At 40.9% G+C, this 17,054-nt stretch overlaps 1 protein-coding gene across 5 annotated transcripts in view; it reads right to left on the reverse strand.

The window, feature by feature from the left end:
* Positions 1–2,413: 2,413 nt before the first annotated feature.
* The window catches only part of TARDBP (TAR DNA binding protein), a 32,916-nt gene continuing 18,275 nt past the window's right edge, over positions 2,414–17,054 (reverse strand). For 2 of the 5 annotated variants that reach the window (XM_068120159.2, XM_068120158.2), the window contains 2 exons: positions 9,299–9,469; positions 2,414–5,990 (listed from right to left, as the gene is read on the reverse strand). In XM_068120159.2, coding sequence (XP_067976260.1) covers positions 5,313–5,990; positions 9,299–9,469 — 849 coding nt within the window. In that variant the 3' untranslated portion in view covers positions 2,414–5,312. The remainder of the gene's footprint in view (positions 5,991–9,298; positions 9,470–17,054) is intronic. The other 3 variants (XR_010984955.2, XR_010984954.2, XM_068120160.2) reach the window with 3 other exon arrangements.

Genomic DNA, 17,054 nt, shown 5'->3' on the forward strand with positions numbered 1-17,054 from the left:
TTTCTCTCATCTCCCCTTCCCGTTCAGGCTGGAGTTCCCCAAGGCAGTGTGCTGGGCCCTGTGCTTTTTCTGGTCTTTATCAATGATCTCTCCGACTCTCTGGAAAATCCTCTGTATCTCTTTGCTGATGACTCCACTCTCTGCCGCTCCATTCCTCTTCCCTCAGATCGGCAGTCTGCAGCCTCTTCACTCTCTGAAGACCTGGACAAAATCACAGACTGGTCAAACATGTGGAACATGTCTTTCAATCCTGACAAATCTCACACTCTTACTATGTCTCTCCGAAAAGATCGACTGGACAACCCTCCCATCTACTTTCTCAACAATCCTCTCCAAGAAGTTCTGTCGCTCAAGCTTTTGGGTCTCACCATCTGCCATGATCTTTCTTGGGAAAACCACATTTCCAAGCTGGCCTCCAAAGCCAGTCACCGACTGGGCATCCTCCGTCATGCGAAGTCCTTCCTAGGCACACCTGAGCTCCTCACCACATACAAGGCTTTCATCCGCAGCTCAATGGAATACTGTTCTCCCCTATGGGCTGGTGCTCCTGCCTCACACCTGGCTCGGCTTCACGCTGTTGAATCCAAAGCTTTCAGAATCATTGGAATCTCCCGCGATGAAGCCATCTCTGAGGGCCTTTCACTCACTCACCGCAGGCAGGTAGGTGGTCTTTCTGTCTTCTACCGACTCCTCTCCGGCCTTGCTCCCCCAGCTCTCTCTGTGCTCTGTCCCCCAAATATTCCTACAGGTCGCACAAGATCTGCCAGCCACCCTCTGATGGTTAAACTGCCGAAATCTCGGCTCTCTGCTCACCTTCACTCTTTCATTCCTCTTTTCTCCCGCCTCTGGAACAAACTCCCACACTCACTTCAATCACACTCCTCCCTCCAGGTCTTCAAAACAGCTGTTCACCACCATCTCTTATCTTCCCCCATCCAAAACCTTGATCTTTTCTACCCCCACTAATTCACCCCAGATCCACCTTGTTTGAAATTCCAACTTCTTTCCTGGAAGTCTTGGCAGTGTCCATATGTTTTATACCTCTCCCACCCCACCCCCCCCCTTCACATGCCTTCCCCCCAAAGCCCTCTCCCTTCCACAGTTCTCTCGATGTCTCCATGTCTCTCGGTCCCTGCTCTCAAATGTTGTGTTTGTGTCCTTCCCCCTCTCTCCCCATCTTGTCTACCGCTCCCGATGTTATTTGTTTTGTGTGTCTGTTTGTCTTTCTGTGTGATTAATGTTCGATCTTTCACGAGCCTCGATCTTGTATACAAAACAAAACAAAACAAAAAAAAGTCTGTATATCCTACGTATATATTCACCACTGAGAAATCGGGTTAAAACGATATATAGCATGATATTTGAAAAAGGTTATTGACAACTTATGACAAAACGAGGTGGACGAGTTGGTTCGGCGACGAGCACAAGCTGATTCGATTTTGGTTCAGGCCCGGATCCAGATCTGGCCTATCGGTGGGATACAAAATGTAAACTGGTCAACCTGGCTGGTATGCATTCCACCAAGTGCTGTTCTAGTTGAAATTGAATTATATACTTGAACCCTGGCGAACACAAATGCCTTCTTTGCACATCCAAGAACCTCCAGTTTTTGGACGATCTTCAAAATCATTTTATTTCAATTGTAGTATATACTTACATGCAGACACCTGTGTGGGGTAACATGTTCCATTAACTCTAGCTACCCTCGCCAGAGGAGAGGGTATTGCATTCGAGTCCGTTTGTTTGTCCGCACAGAATAAATATGATTTCCTCTGCAACCATTGGTCCGATTGACAGGAAATTTTCACCATAGGTGCAACTCCACCTGCAGAATTTTTAAATGATAATTATGACGTCATCTGTCACGTAGTTCGGCCGCCATCTTGGAAAAACCGAAAAACTTTGCACCTCTATCTCCGAAAGCGCTAAACAGAAAAAATTGAGACATGGCTCATTGCAAAGAACTCTCCATGGGGAATAAAATGGTAATGATGATGTCCTAGGTGCCTCCATTATGACGTCATAATTCAAGTACAAAACGTCATCCGATCAACATGAAATTTCTTGTGCATAATCTAGGAATAAAGTAGTTTATAAAAAAAAAAATGATGACGTCATCAGTCACGTGGTTCAGTTGCCATATTTGTTTTAACACAAAAGGCTTAAAAACCACTGAAAATACATCCTGGTGAGGGTTTGCAATCTCCGATTGCTCTTTTTCTTGTTTTCTGTGGTATTTCAATGAATTCTCTACTTTGCACAGGATTTCTGCAAAGTAACCTCAAAACAAAAACAGCTCCATCGAGTCTTGGCATCGCAGACTGGCAATAATCGTGCCTCAACACATCCGAAGTTCACTAAATTTAATATATACGGTATGATTAAGTGGACTTTCCATTAAAAAGACAAATGCCTGGATTAAAAAAGTTTTATTGCAAAAACTCACCCACACTGCAAAACAGGCAAGCACCACAATCAACCAGACTAACGAAGAATCATTCAGCTACTTGCATTACAGACTAACACAGTACTTGGGCAAATTAACTAAGCTAAGTGGACTCTAACAGCACAGCCACATTCAACTTGCTTACATTGGCTTCAATTTAAACACTAAGAAAACAGAGTTAAGAGTAGACAACTTGAGTTTGGGTTTCTAAGCTAGGGGGAAAAAAAAAAAAAAAAAAAAAAATCAAACCGCAAAAGTCAAACATTCTAAATCAGCGCTCTCTCCAATGTCCCACATGCTGCTGGCTGGAGGCTAGCCTTACCTGAGTAGGTGACTGCTGGATCTCCTTACATGGGAGCAAAATGCACACCTGGCATAGAAAGTTGTGGAATTTGTTACTGGAAATAAACTTGGACTAATTTTGTGCAAATGACAAACATTTCGTCCATTTTTTTTGCTTCAATAAAACTTTTTTTTTGCATAGCATTACATTTGCGCTCAAATCAAATCAGCAGAAGATACAGCACAAATTGCCATACACCCAACTTGCACACTGTGCCAATCAGCATACAATTTAATAACCACAACTTTCCGATGAGAAAACAGCATGAACAAGCATCCTCTCGCACTATTCACCTGCATCTCTCCTCACTCAGCCCCTCTGTGCTAATTACAATAACAGCCCATCATTTTCCAGCCGCGTGTGCATTCACACCAGGCATAAAAAGCAGGTTAGGTGAATAGACAGAGGGAGTGGTTTTGGGTTTGAGGGCAATGAATAAAAACAATCATCCATGCAAGATGAAGTCTTCAAGCAAGATTGCAGCCGCTGTGCTCAAGCACCACGATAATACACCATCACATCAAAACCACAAACAATCAAAATGTTTTAGTCTTCCAAGTCAACATCCCAGTCTCGCCATCAGCATCGTTCTTCTCTTCCTTCCTTCCTCTCAAGCCATTGCCTCTCTCCTCCAAGTCATGCAGCGCCAGGCAGACCGCACTCAGCTGTCACCGGGCACCCTGGTATCACGCCCTCAGCAACACCTCTTCAGCAAGTCGGCAGGCAAAACAACCGCACTCTTCACCTCTTTTCAGTCGTGCCCCACAAAATGCAGAATCACTCTGCGCTTTGCAAAAAGTTACTTGCCTTGGGATCTCTTTTGGTCTTTTGCTCACATGCCAGCCTCGGATTCTGTTCGGAAAAGCACCAGCTCTGGAACAAACATAGGTCCACTTGATCAGCCGTTGCTGTGTACAAAGCTTCCTGGGTCGTCGGGAGGGGGAGCGGGAAGGGAGGGGAGGGAAGGGTGCCAAGTGCCTTCAGCACATCCCTGGTGTGAAAACATCTCGGAGCTGCTGCATGTTAACAGCAGCCAAGTAATCAACAAAAGTGAAGCAGCAGCGAGAACGGGTAAAACAGAAACAAAGCAAATGCAAATAAAAATTCATGAAATGGTTAAGTTGGCCCAGTGAAAGTGGCTGCATAAAGGTGAGTAAGGGGAGGAAAGAAGATAGATAGAGAAAGTTGAAGGAAAATAAAGATGGGCAAGGGAGGGGGGGGGGGGGAAATACATACACTTAACAGCAAAACAACTCTGCGTTGCAATTGCTAAATGTCAGCAGCCCCCTCAGGTTAAGGTTAAAAAAAATTAATAATTGCGCTGTTACTCTGCACATTTCTTTTCATGCCACACACACTACTATTTGATAGTTGCTATTCTAGCAAAGGTGCTTGCTTTGTCAGCACATGCTTGGGCAGATTGCAAAAAGAAAAGCACAAAAAACCCAATGCCAGTTTACAACCAGCCAGAAATTGTATCATCGTATTTAAATTATACGTTTGTAATTAGGGTTATAATGCAGTGGTGGTCATACATAACATGTAGAATAGCAAGCCACCCTATTAAAAAAACAAAAAAACAAAACAAAAAAAAAACATGGCAAAGACACCAGTCGACTGACAATACCAAATGCAAACGCCTCATCACAACTCACACAGACACGTTACATTTCCTCATTAGCGTCAATTTGGAATCAACCAGTACAAAATGTTGAGAAATTCAGAAATGATAATCCCAAAAACGTTGCAACTGCAGAAAAAATGAAGCCTTCTGCTGAAGCCATTTCTACTATGGGTGCACAATATTGCAATTTCAGCAACATTTAACGAGCCCTATTTGGGAATACCAGCAAGCTAAACAAAACTACCACTCAGTATTTGCCAATATCACAGACATTTACACAAGACCTATACCACCCCCCTGACCCCACCCAAAAAAGCAAAAAATAAAAAATAAAAAAACAACCCCTAACGTTCCAAAATTTATGGCATAGTTTATATACAATATATAAATTGTCACACTGGGAAAAAAGAAAATTAAAACTATCCAGTTTGAGAAGAACTTAATACCATTGAATCACTTTCATAGTATTGGCTTCTCATTGAGGCAAATTATCATTCAAGAAAATTATTTCATCCCATTCCACGAGAGTACAATTATGACCCAGATACAAATCAACACACCAAAATCGTAGCTGGTTGCATTACTGGTGAAAACTATATCCGCATTTGGTTTTGCAACCAATTAATTTAGAGTGAACAAACAATCGGAACCCCCACACTCTTTCCTGCCCCCAAAATTTCATGGCATCAAAAGCTCCTCATTCTTGCATCCACACCTATTTCATCACACAACCTCATATCATATCTCCTGCATAGGTTCCCAACACACGAAATACCCATTGCCTCACTTTGACCAAATCAGTTAGCTTTGCAAAAAAAGTAAAATAACAAAATAAAAAGGTTAATTTAAAGAAACCAAAAAACAACCATGCCGAATCACTCAATCGCCTCGATATAAAATCACCATCCAGAGTTTTTAGCATCCATGCTTGAGGCAAAGGGGCCGCCAAAACCAGCCGGGTTGTTCCCTGCTGAGCCGGAGCCCCAGCCGAAGGAGGTTGCCGAGGCGGGATTGTTGTACCCTGGTCCCGAGCCCGCACCCGTACCTGCTGGTGCAGCCGTGTAACCCTTGCTCTGGTCCATCGGTACTGGTGCCTGGGCTTGACCTGAGGTGCCACCAGTGCCAGGCGCGGCGATAGGGGGACCAGTTCCCGGAGCAGCAGGCTGGCCACCGCCACCTCCTTGGTGATTGGCAAGCATGCCCATCATGTTCCAGCTGCTTTGCAATGCAGCGGCCATCATCGCAGGATTGATGTTAAACGCACCAAAGTTAACACCACTCCCTGGACCACCTCCAACACCCACATTTGGAGGGCCCCCAATTCCACCCGAACCTCCTGCAGACCCAAAGTTTCCACCGCCAAGTCCCATTCCATGAGAGCTTCCAAAGCCCCCTTGGTTACCAAATCCCCCAAAACCACCACCACCACCACCACCTCCACCACCACCACCACCACCAAAGCGAGCCGGTCCATCATGCATGCCGCCACGGCCAGCACCAAACTTGGGCTCAGCACTGGATATGTGCACACTTGTTCCCTTAATAATAAGGTCTTCTCCACAAAGACTGTGAGCTATCTGCAAGGGAAAGTGTGGTACAAATGAACGGTAAACAGGAAGACAGATGGCCCAAGAACAACAAGATCATGAAGGCATGAATTAGCTAGTATACTACAGCTGTTCAATTATTCAATCTGCCAGTACAAATGAAATCACATTTGGTCCAGACAAATTAGGTGACCCCTGCGAAAAAGAGAAGAAAAAACAACAACAAACAAACATTGAATTAATGTTGAAAAGGTCCACCAGCTCACAAATTAACTTGAAAGAGATTCCAGCTGACTGAGGGGAAAAAAAAGTGCAAGATAATTTAAATTATCTACTATAAATGGATGCGTTGTATATGCAAGGCATGTTTTTTTGTGAAGTTCCACTGAAACTTTCTGATGTGAAATGGTATTCACCAAAATGATTGTCATGACCACCTGAGTTGATTAGACAGATTACTAAAGGTGGGTTTTCACGGGACACGCGAACGGTTCGCGAAGGATGCGAATGTCGAAAAAATGGCAAAGGCCAACATTCGTATTTTAGGCTCCAAAAGTTCGCCAAACATGCGCGGGAGTTCGGAAGCGTCGTCAATTGTTTGCAGGAGTCGTTTTTAGTTCGGCGGGTATTTAAAAAATGTTTGAAAACTCCTGCGAACAATTGACGACGCTTCCGAACCCCCGCGCATGTTTGGCGAACTTTTGGAGCCTAAAATACGAATGTTGGACTTTGCCATTTTTTCGACATTCGCATCCTTCGCGAACCGTTCGCGTGTCCCGTGAAAACCCACCTTAACTACAAAGAATCTGGAAGAAATCATTCCCACTATTTAAAAGCATGCCATGTTAAGGCGTAAAGAAGCAGTTTAATAGATACTTCAACGGCATGACATTATATATAATAACCACCTTTAGAGGCCACCTTTAGAGGCATGACATTCCAATTACAAAATAAAACAACCTCCATCCACCTTTGGTGGTGGAGGTAACTAGATGGGCCACCTACGACAGGCCATTTAATAACTGCGGGCAGTTATGACTGGGTTCCAATCTGTCCCGCTTTGATCGGGACAAATGCCGTCCTTTTCTTCTTCTGCTTAAAATGTTTTTTTTAAATTCTGGCTGCCAGACCACGTGACCAATGATTTATTCAAAAACACACTGGTATCCACAAGGTTTGTTGTGGAACACGTGTGTGAAGTTTCCACTCGACCTGTCCAGCCATTCTGGAGGAGTTTAATTTTAATGGTTTAGTCTTCAAAAATAAATAAATAAATAAATCATAACTGCCAGACCATGTGACCTCTGAGGACATTAACACCCTATATTCTCCAAGTGCAGTAGATCATGTGCATGAAATTTAGCAATGATATGGTCAGCTGTTCTGGAGAAGTTTAATTTTAAGGTTTTTATGTTCAATCTAATATGGCTGCTGAACCACGTGACCAATGACATCATCAATTTACATTTTCCTCATTGTCGAGTTGAACACGCTCAATAAATTTCAAACTGATCGGATACAGCATTGTACTTGTCGAATTATGATGTCATGGTTAACAACACTTATTTCCCATGTGGAGTGATTTACAATGCCATGTTTCAATTAATTTTTTCTCTCCAATCGAGCGGTTTCGGAGACACAGATACAGGTCCAACATTTTTCAGGTTTCCCAAGATGGCACCCATACCACGTGACCTATGACATCATAACCATCAATAAAAAATTCATTTAAAAAATCGACATGATGTTAATCGTTTAGTCTTCGAAAAAAAAACCCACTGAAGGCGCATACTATGATGACAAGAGTTACGCCTAGGTCCCCCGTCGGTGAAGTGATGCGAGTTGACAAAGTGGAAGACGCAAGGCGGCCATCTTGGATTTTGACGTGCCGACCCAATTTTCAAGTGTTCTCCCTTATGCGTAGATACACCCACACACCAGATTAGAAGTTAGTAGTTAGTTTATTTTTCAAGATATTTCGCTCACAAGGTTCAGACATATATATGGTGTTGGCCATCTTGGATTTTGACGTGGGTTGCACCCACACCAAATTAGAATTCGGTCCTTCGCTTACGCACGCACGCACGGACGGACGGAGGGGAAAACCATAGTCCCCCTTTCGCTCCGCGGTGCGACGGGGGACAAAAATGTGGCGATCGGACCAACTATTGCTGAGAAAATTAATTTTAATGGGGGAAAACCCCCCAAAAAATGCGGCGGAAGAATAATAGTAGTATTAATAATAAACAGAAGAAAAACAATAGGTATCTCATCCTGGAAGTATTGAATCCATAATAAAAGCAAATGCTAAAAATGTAACAAAGCATATATCAATTAATACTAATATGAACAACAATAATCTATATAATAAAACAGGAGCGTCCATCTGTTTGTCCGTCCCGAAACCATTTCCTCCATTTTGGACTGAGCCTCATCAAACCTTCTGTGCAATGTTTTGGGATCCCAACAGATGTTGCAAGGTAGGTACGAGCTTTCATGAATTCCTCAATAAAATTATAATTTTGAATTTGGCTCGATACTAACCTGCTCCCAAATCAGGAAGCGAACAGATGGCGACAATGGGCTGGTTTGATAAATATCTCAACAAAATCGTGACAACACAGTATTTTGTGAGAGTATTAATGTATGATTGGAATGATGCTGTTTGGAATGAAAATAGAGATATTGAGTTTAAATGAATGTGGAAATGACGTAACGGTTTCTACTTTATAACCGTGACATTCACGGATTCGCCATATGCAGATTCGCCATTGACTGGGTATAGAACCATTCAGACGGGGTACGTTGTTTGTTTAAGTCATTCACGAACCGGCTGTTCATGTCTGATGTTCGACTGAAGGTGGCACAGGAATGTGGAATTTATTGGTTCATCGTTTCCCATTGGCCGTTTTTTGCTCAAGTCATTCATGAACCAGCTATCCATGTTTGATGTTCAACTGAAGGAGGAGCAAGAATGTGGCAATTATTGGTTCCATGGTTTAGCATTCACCGTTTCCACATTGTTTGTTTGCTTTTGGCTTCTCATAGCACAGGTACCTCGCTTGTAACAGGATAATTTGGCAACAATAACAACGAATGTATAATTCCCCCCACACTCCACCACCCTGGCCCAAGCACATCCAGGCTTGGTGAAAAGCAAGCTAATGGACAAGCAGTACAGGAGGCAGGTATGCTACAAGGTCATGAAAACCAATGAAAATTTGGTCCAATGAACCAACGGGCCCGACTAGTACTTTTAAATTAACTTCAAATCAAAGCAACCCAAAACAGCCTCACTCTTGTCGCAAGAGAAAAAAAAGTCAGTTACACCAACTCACTTGATCATCAGCAAACGTGACAAATGCAAAGGCACGGAAAGGCTTGGGAATGAAGACGTCCGTAACATCACCAAATTGACTGAAGAACTGCCGTAGATCCTCGGCAGTGATGTCTTCAGTGCAGCGTCCCACAAAAATCTTCCGACTGCGATACGTATCAGCCATGTTTTGCTGGTGAGAGAAGAGGAACATCCACTTGGTGCTCCCCTTCGTGACACACAGCCTGCAAGACCTTATGTCACAGTATTCAAGCAGATACAAATATGCCATGAAATTATATTCTTAACTTGCAAGGCAACAAAATGTAGTCGAATTTTAAAAATGTGACCGAGATAAAGTCTATTTACAAGTATACCCATATCTGAGTTTCCCCCCATTACTTTAACAATATGTATTCAAAGCTGCAAAGTGAGTTTATCACACTGTCACTGACGATCTCTATTTCTTCACATTTCGTTTTCTTTTCAATATTTCCTTCCCCCAACCTGTTTCATATCCTCTGAGAGTAAACAACAGAAAACAATCACAATTTTGCCAATGACACATTTTGTTTTCAAATCCGAAATGCCTCAAGCTGCCGACTAAAAAATAAATAAATAGTAAAAACATGCTTTTCCAACCATCAACAATGCAACTGTTGGACTACTAGAATCTTCAGGATTTTTTGTTGCCTTATCTGTTGTTTGACCAATTAAAGGGATTGCCCCTTATCTGAGATGCAGACGACTGAGCAACCATCTGATTAACCTCAATGGTCATGCTCGATTTGGTCTACTTTTTAAGTCAGCACTCAACTCACATTCAAATTTACAAGTCTGCAAAAAAATGTATTTTGTACCACTAAAGGTGTTACGATCAAGCAAATACTTGACAAAATCTTGATCAAGGGCTGTTGCAGGAAACAGGAAATGAACTGTCAAATGCATTAAATGTGATCATGGCGAGCTAAGCACACGTACGTGTTGTGCAAAAATATTTTAACAAAATGTCACTGGACTCAAAATGAACACAAGGCAAAGGAATCAAAACACTAAAGGTAGTTTGGACAATTCCACCACAAATTTCATGGTTTAAAAACTAAAATTGTAATTGGGTAACAGCAAAATAATATACAAAATAAATCAGCATGGTATTACATGAGTGGCGATGTGTTGTGTGCCACATTAATGAGCGGCTTAATGTCGAATTGTCAAAAATGCAAAACCTCCAAAGAAAACCAACTCATTTCAGAATAGCTTACTGGTTGAGTGGATAAAGCATTAAGTATGGACATTCAGATGATTTAGTTATCCTTTCTAGATTACATTAGCACTTCGACGCCACAAGTTACAAAAGGACAAAATAAATAAATAAATAAAAGAACAGATATACTTCCCATAACCTAAAAGGGGGTGTGTGTGTGTGAGACAAAAAGGGTGTGGCTAAGGTGTGACAGGTTAACCCTGAAAAAAAAAAAAAAAATTGGGAAACAATAATTGCCTATATCGTTGCGATTCTCCAACAGATTGTGGCGATTCAGGAAACGCTGGATTTGCCTTTTAATGCACAAGGATAGTTCACGATAGAAATATAACTTTCACCCTGGTATGAGGTTGCCAGAGGTCAAACGGTCAGGTCACTACAATTTGAAATGTTATCGGCGATTTTAAAATGTAAACCTGAAAGAGGTCCTCAGTTATGAACTTGCAAGAGTGCCTTACTATCTTGCACATTCAGATGGTAGTCTGAGAAAAACGACAAAGCACAGATACAAAGTTCACTGCCCCCATGCCAAATAAATAAATAACATCCTCCAGCACATGGCAAAAATACAGTATTGGTAGAGGTGTACAATTGATTGATTGTCATTAAAATAAATAAATAAATAATCATAAAATAATTAATTTCTCAATCAATTGGCTAGTGGCATACCTAAACCACCAGTGTTTCATCCGAAGCTTTTACCTTTTTGAAAATTAATTAAATGTTTGATTAATCGAAAAAACCTAAAATAATTAATTGATTAATTAATAAATTAATAGATTAATCAATAAATCAAAAATACCCTTTACAGCCAAATCTATTGATCATTGTCCTGTCCAAATATCAGCTTCCCAGCTCAAACGGTGCCCGAGCGATTTCCCAGATGAGAAAGTAAAGAAATAAGTACTTAATAAATCGATAATAATTAAATAATTAATCAAACAATTGATTAATAAAAAAAATTAAAAGTGTTTTTGCCAAAGCACGTCCACACTATTGTGCCCAATTTTGAGCTCTAAACCATGTTGACCTTGTGACCTATGTTGATCTCAAAAATAGTTGGTGGTTGAATTCAGTTAGCTGGTATGAAAATCCTATTCCAATTTCAAGTAAATCGGATGAAAATTGAGGATTTTGGAAATTTGGCCTATGTTGACCTAAAACATAATTGGTGGTTGAATTCAGTGACCATACATGCAAATCCTCTGTGATTTGGGTGTGATTCGACCAGTTCAATGTCTGGGAATTGACAAGAAGAAAGCTTTTGACAAAACGTGGGAGCAAACAGCATCAGAACAGCACGTCTAAGTTGGGCAAAAATACTACACTTGGGGAAGACACAATGTTGGGATGTGAAGCTTTTCTGTGCAATCTGTACACAAAGAATGAAAAGGCTGGTGACAAAGCAGCCAATATTAGGCACTGGGTATTCTGTCAGAAGGGTCAGGAGAACAACAGACTCCCTCCAACATCTGAAAGCCTCCTCCAGCATACAAAGCGAGTGAACATTCAATCCATAATTTGGAGGAAAGCGATGAACGCCTTGCAACGCCTCCCTGCACCCGAGGAGCATGTTTGGAGCATCTCATTGCTTTCTGCAGCATATATCGATGATGGAGGACCCAGCAACCCGAGGTCTGGTAGAGTTTACAGTTTGTCACTGCAAAAAGTCATCCTGTCACAGAAGAGATTGTTCTTGCTGGATCAGTGAAGTCATATGCACATAAGCATGTGCTTTCATGGGAAATGAAGACTGCCAAACCCCAAGTACCAGTCTATGTAATATTGAGAATTGGTTTGGTGATTCTGACAGTGAGGAAGATACTTAAGGAGATATTTACCTGGACTTGCTAGAGTAAGTACATGCACTTGAAACATAGGATTGTTTAAACGAACATGTAGATTGTAGGATCAAATGCGATTGGCTTGAACACTAAATATGTAGGACTGCGGGTGTTGGCCGAAGTCAGAATTTACTCTGGAATGATGCAACACAGCCTCTTCTACACTTTGCACCAACAAATTGAACCCACTTATTATCCTGTGATGACGCCGACTTTTAATAGTCTATAATTGGATGGCTGACCAGTGGATTATTTTATACAATACACGTAGTGTTTTCTCATCAAAGAGAACTTTGATTCCACAGCTGAGATTTCATACATAATTATTAACTTTTTTATTACTCATTAATTGGGATCACATAATTAGTATTACCCATTGCCTTGTTTGAAGTGCTCCAAATAAAGCTTCCTCATTCTTAGCATTGATAATAATGAAGTTCGGACTGTAGTATATTATCAATTTTTCAAATCATAGACAAAAGTATGTAAGATTATAGTCACGTGATCTGTGGACCTCGAGTGGCCTCATACATTATATTTCTGTCATGAACTATCCTTGTGCATTAAAAGGCAAATCCAATGCTACCTAAATCAACACAATCAGTTGAAGAATAGCAAAGATGTACCGTACCGTAGGCGATCATGTTTCCCCTACCCCATTTTTTTTTTTTTTTTTTTTTCCAGAGTTAACTTGTCACGCACCTTAGCCAATAAAATGGCTTCCAGATAAAAACTGATACAACAATTTGACCTGACATACTACCTGGGGCGGTTCCAGAACTATTCTAGCACTCTGCCAAGTCAAACCTTAGATCTAAGCGGGTGTTGAACAAATTCCATTTTTAGGGCTCCTACAGAAGTTGGCTCCTGGACTACATGGTCAACTGAAGCATGACGGAAAGATTGAAGCATTCATAGCGAATTGAAGCATATATGATGGAAAGAATGGAAGTAAACTTTGCACTATGAAGTAACTAATTCATCATTTTCATTTCCTGCATACGACATTGTTGTACTGTAACGTGACCAGTGCTGTGGCAAGCTGTACCTGTCAATGCAGCTTAGGTTGAGGATATGCGCCCCCAATGCGACTGATTTACACCGGTTTGATTCTTTTGTCCAAAAGCCTCCATAATGTATAAAAAAATGTTTGAAAAAAAATTGCAGACTTATCCCAGTTCCGAGCCAATTCGGGATCTGGCAAAGTTTGCCTTAATTATTACTGTGCCAGATTCAAACCGAGTTTTTATTTATTTATCCCGTGTCACAGCACGACCTCTTTCGGTAAGAGACAGTGCATCATACGTAATTGTAACAAGTTGGACTTAGATCCTTTTAGCCGTTATTAAGTTATTGTGGTAACGAAAATCCTATCATGATTACACGGATGACTGGACAACCTTGTCCTTACAACCTTGTTTCAAGTCTAGACGTACAGACAAACAACATGACAATATAAGCTTTCCAGCTGCAGAGGCCCCAAAAAAAGATTTAAAAAAACACAAAAAAAACAGTGCCAAGCCTGAATTCTGTTAATCTGTTTTTCTTCAATCAATTATTGTTATACAAGCACAAGAAAAGCTTTTTTTAACCATGAAATGCGTGGTGGAAATGTATTAATAGGTCAGCAGGTTGTAAATGGTCACTGCACATTAGAATAGCAAAATATGTTTCAAGGAGAATATCTTGGGTTTTCTGCAACAGTCCATCACAAGCAACGTTTACAAATCCATAAAATCATCACACTTTGGTTAAATATTTTCTTGATCATGAAAGAAAAATCTCTAACTGTACAAAGGTAGGGGAAATGTTACTCATTCTGCCAAAAACTTCCCTTATACTGTGAAACAACTATATTCAGAAGCTCCACAATATCTATCTGAACTAAGCTCTTCAAATTATATCCACATGTTACATACACAGATGAGCAAGGGGAAGAGAGATGTGGGAGAAGTGAGGGGGGAAGAAAATGTAAATTGATGGGGGAAAAGAAAAGTGCAGGGAAAAAATAATAATGGGTGAATGGAGTTGTCGAAAAAAAGAAAAAAAACAGGACAGATGTCATGCAGAACAGGATACTTGCGAAGTCCCACAAACAAATTTGACCATCAAAACAATTAGTGGTTGAATTCAAAGACCAAATATGCAAATCCTCTTCAAATTTCAAGTCAATCGGATGAAATTGATGATTTTAGAAATTTGGCCCATGTTGACCTTCAGACCTCAATAATTGGTGGTTGAATTCAGTGACCTATATGCAAATCCTGTTGAAATTTCAAGTCAATCGGATGAAAAGTGAGAATTTTAGAAATTTGACATTTGGCCTAGGATGAAATTTGACCTCAAAATCAATAGGCTTCTTTTCTTCCTTCAGACCAACTGCCAAAATCAAGACTCTCTGCACACCTGCACTCCTTCCCCTTTACCTCTGGAACAAACTCCCTCACTCTCTTCAATCCCACTCCTCCCTCCAGGTCTTTAAAACAGCTGTTTACCACCATCTCTTATCTTCCCCCATCCAAAACCTTGATCTCTTCTACCCCCGTTAATTCACCCCAAATGCACTTTTTTTTTTGAAATACCGAATTCTTTCTTTCCTGGAAGTTAGAGCAGTGTCCATGCGTTTTATACTTTTCCATACCCCCCCCCCCCCCCCACACCCCTGCCTTCCCATGCCTCCTCCCCCCAAGCCCTCTCCCTCCCACAGATCTTCCGTTGTCCCTGTTCTCTTCCGTTGTCCCTGTTCTCTGCTGTTGTACTCGAGTGCTTCCCTCTCTCCCCATCTTGTCCCCCGCTCCCTTTATTGTATGTTTTGTGTCCGTATTTTTTTGTGATTGACGTTAGCTCTTACACGAGCCTCAATCTTGCATATAAAAAAAACAAAAAAACTATTTGGTGAAGTTTCGTGAAGCTCGGTTTAAAATTGTGACCTGTAAGTGATTGACATACAGAGACAGCAACACATGCGACCAACCAATATACTTGAAAAATCTTGGATTTTCTCAAGTAAAAAGCATTAAAAGAAATCTGGGAGGAAATAGGATCAACAAGATGAAAAGCAAGCGAGGGTGGAGGGATGGATGTTTAGAACAGTGCAGCAAAGTGGGGAGACCAGAAATTCTATCCTTTTGCATACGTAACATGTAGATAGTTTCACCACTCGAAGAGCATCAGCACAACCTTAAGTTTATGCATAAGGCAATTTGTAACAGCGGATGGGTTCCAATTATACGCTGAGTTCCAAACAAAAGCCAACTGGAGAATGTGTGCACGTACCAGGAAGAAACAGGTGTCAACCAGTGTCATTTCATTAGTACATTTGAAATAAGGATGTTGCAAAGCAAATTTAGATTTTGGAAGTGCACAGGTAAAAGCAACTGACCAACATGCAAAACATTTCCCCCACCTTTGTCAGTACAATAAATCTAGAATTCCCAACATCACCTGTGTGATATTGTCATGGTAATTTTTCTATCGACATGGGAATGGGGGCAAAATGAGAACCCAAGGGTTGCAAAAGTTTACACTGTCCTGTCTCAAGATGGGAGGCTGAACATATATTTGGCCTATGTACCATTTTGATGACAATGCCTCCACTTGGAGAAAAATCATTTGTATCGTGATGTTTAAGGGCAGATTTCTCGCTTTCATTTTACAAGTTCTACTGAGAGGTTTCGGGAAGAATGTGCAGATAGCAGCGCTTCTCCAACCTGCGAGGTGGAACGTTGGCTCTTAGACAGCAGCATCGAAATATAAATAAATAAATTTGGAAGCAAAGTCACGAGTAGTTTGGGAAAATACCAAAGACCAATAAAAATAAATGTCAATTGCAAAAGTGATTCATCCTTTAAAATTGATTTAAACCCGTGTTCAATCAAGTTTGAAATTGGAAAGGGAAAACCCCCCATTGGGAAAAGGGCTGCTAGCAGAGGACGTTGATTGTGATGCATCAGAAGTTACATCACATTTTAATTGACAATGGTAACGTTTCAATGTGCAACCATTATAATAATCTCTGGAACGATGGGAAATATCATAGATAGTTGTAATTACCCCACACACGTGAAGCGAAAGGTGGGGTTAAGCAATTATTGGTTCACTGCATCTGTCCATCAACAAACGTCAGTTTATGATCGAAGAACAACCAACTTAATTTCAATTGAATGTTATATTTTGAACACAAATTAGAAAACGAACCTGGAGTTTATCAGTACGTTGAGTATTTTTTTTAATTTTTATTTTATTTTTTTACTCTGCCTGCCTGGCAGTCAAACGAAATTGAAAATCATTCCAAACAGGAAGCTTACTCTTTTTAAGGACGTCATAAAGGACACAAACATGCATGAATAACCAATGTAAGTTCTTCAATAAGGTGGTATAAAAGATGGGGGTAAACTTTCAAAAATATTTTTTTCCCGACAACCTTTAAAATCTTTATTTATTTCAAATGAATTAAATACAGTCGGACCCCACTATTCGCAGGCGATAAAATGCAACCTGTGTCTCCATTCGCGGAAAAGTATCCCGCAAATTCGCTTTTTTTTTTTCTATTTGTGGCCGTGTTCTGCAAAATCGCGGATTTTTTTTTTCCTATTCGCTCGCGGTCGTGTTCCGTGAATTCACGGTTTTTCAGGGGCGCAAATTTTTTTTTCACGAGGCATTAGCTTGAC

This window comes from Myxine glutinosa, chromosome 6 (assembly GCF_964187855.1).
Source record: "Myxine glutinosa chromosome 6, kmMyxGlut1.1, whole genome shotgun sequence".
NCBI classification, from domain to species: Eukaryota; Metazoa; Chordata; class Myxini; order Myxiniformes; family Myxinidae; genus Myxine; species Myxine glutinosa.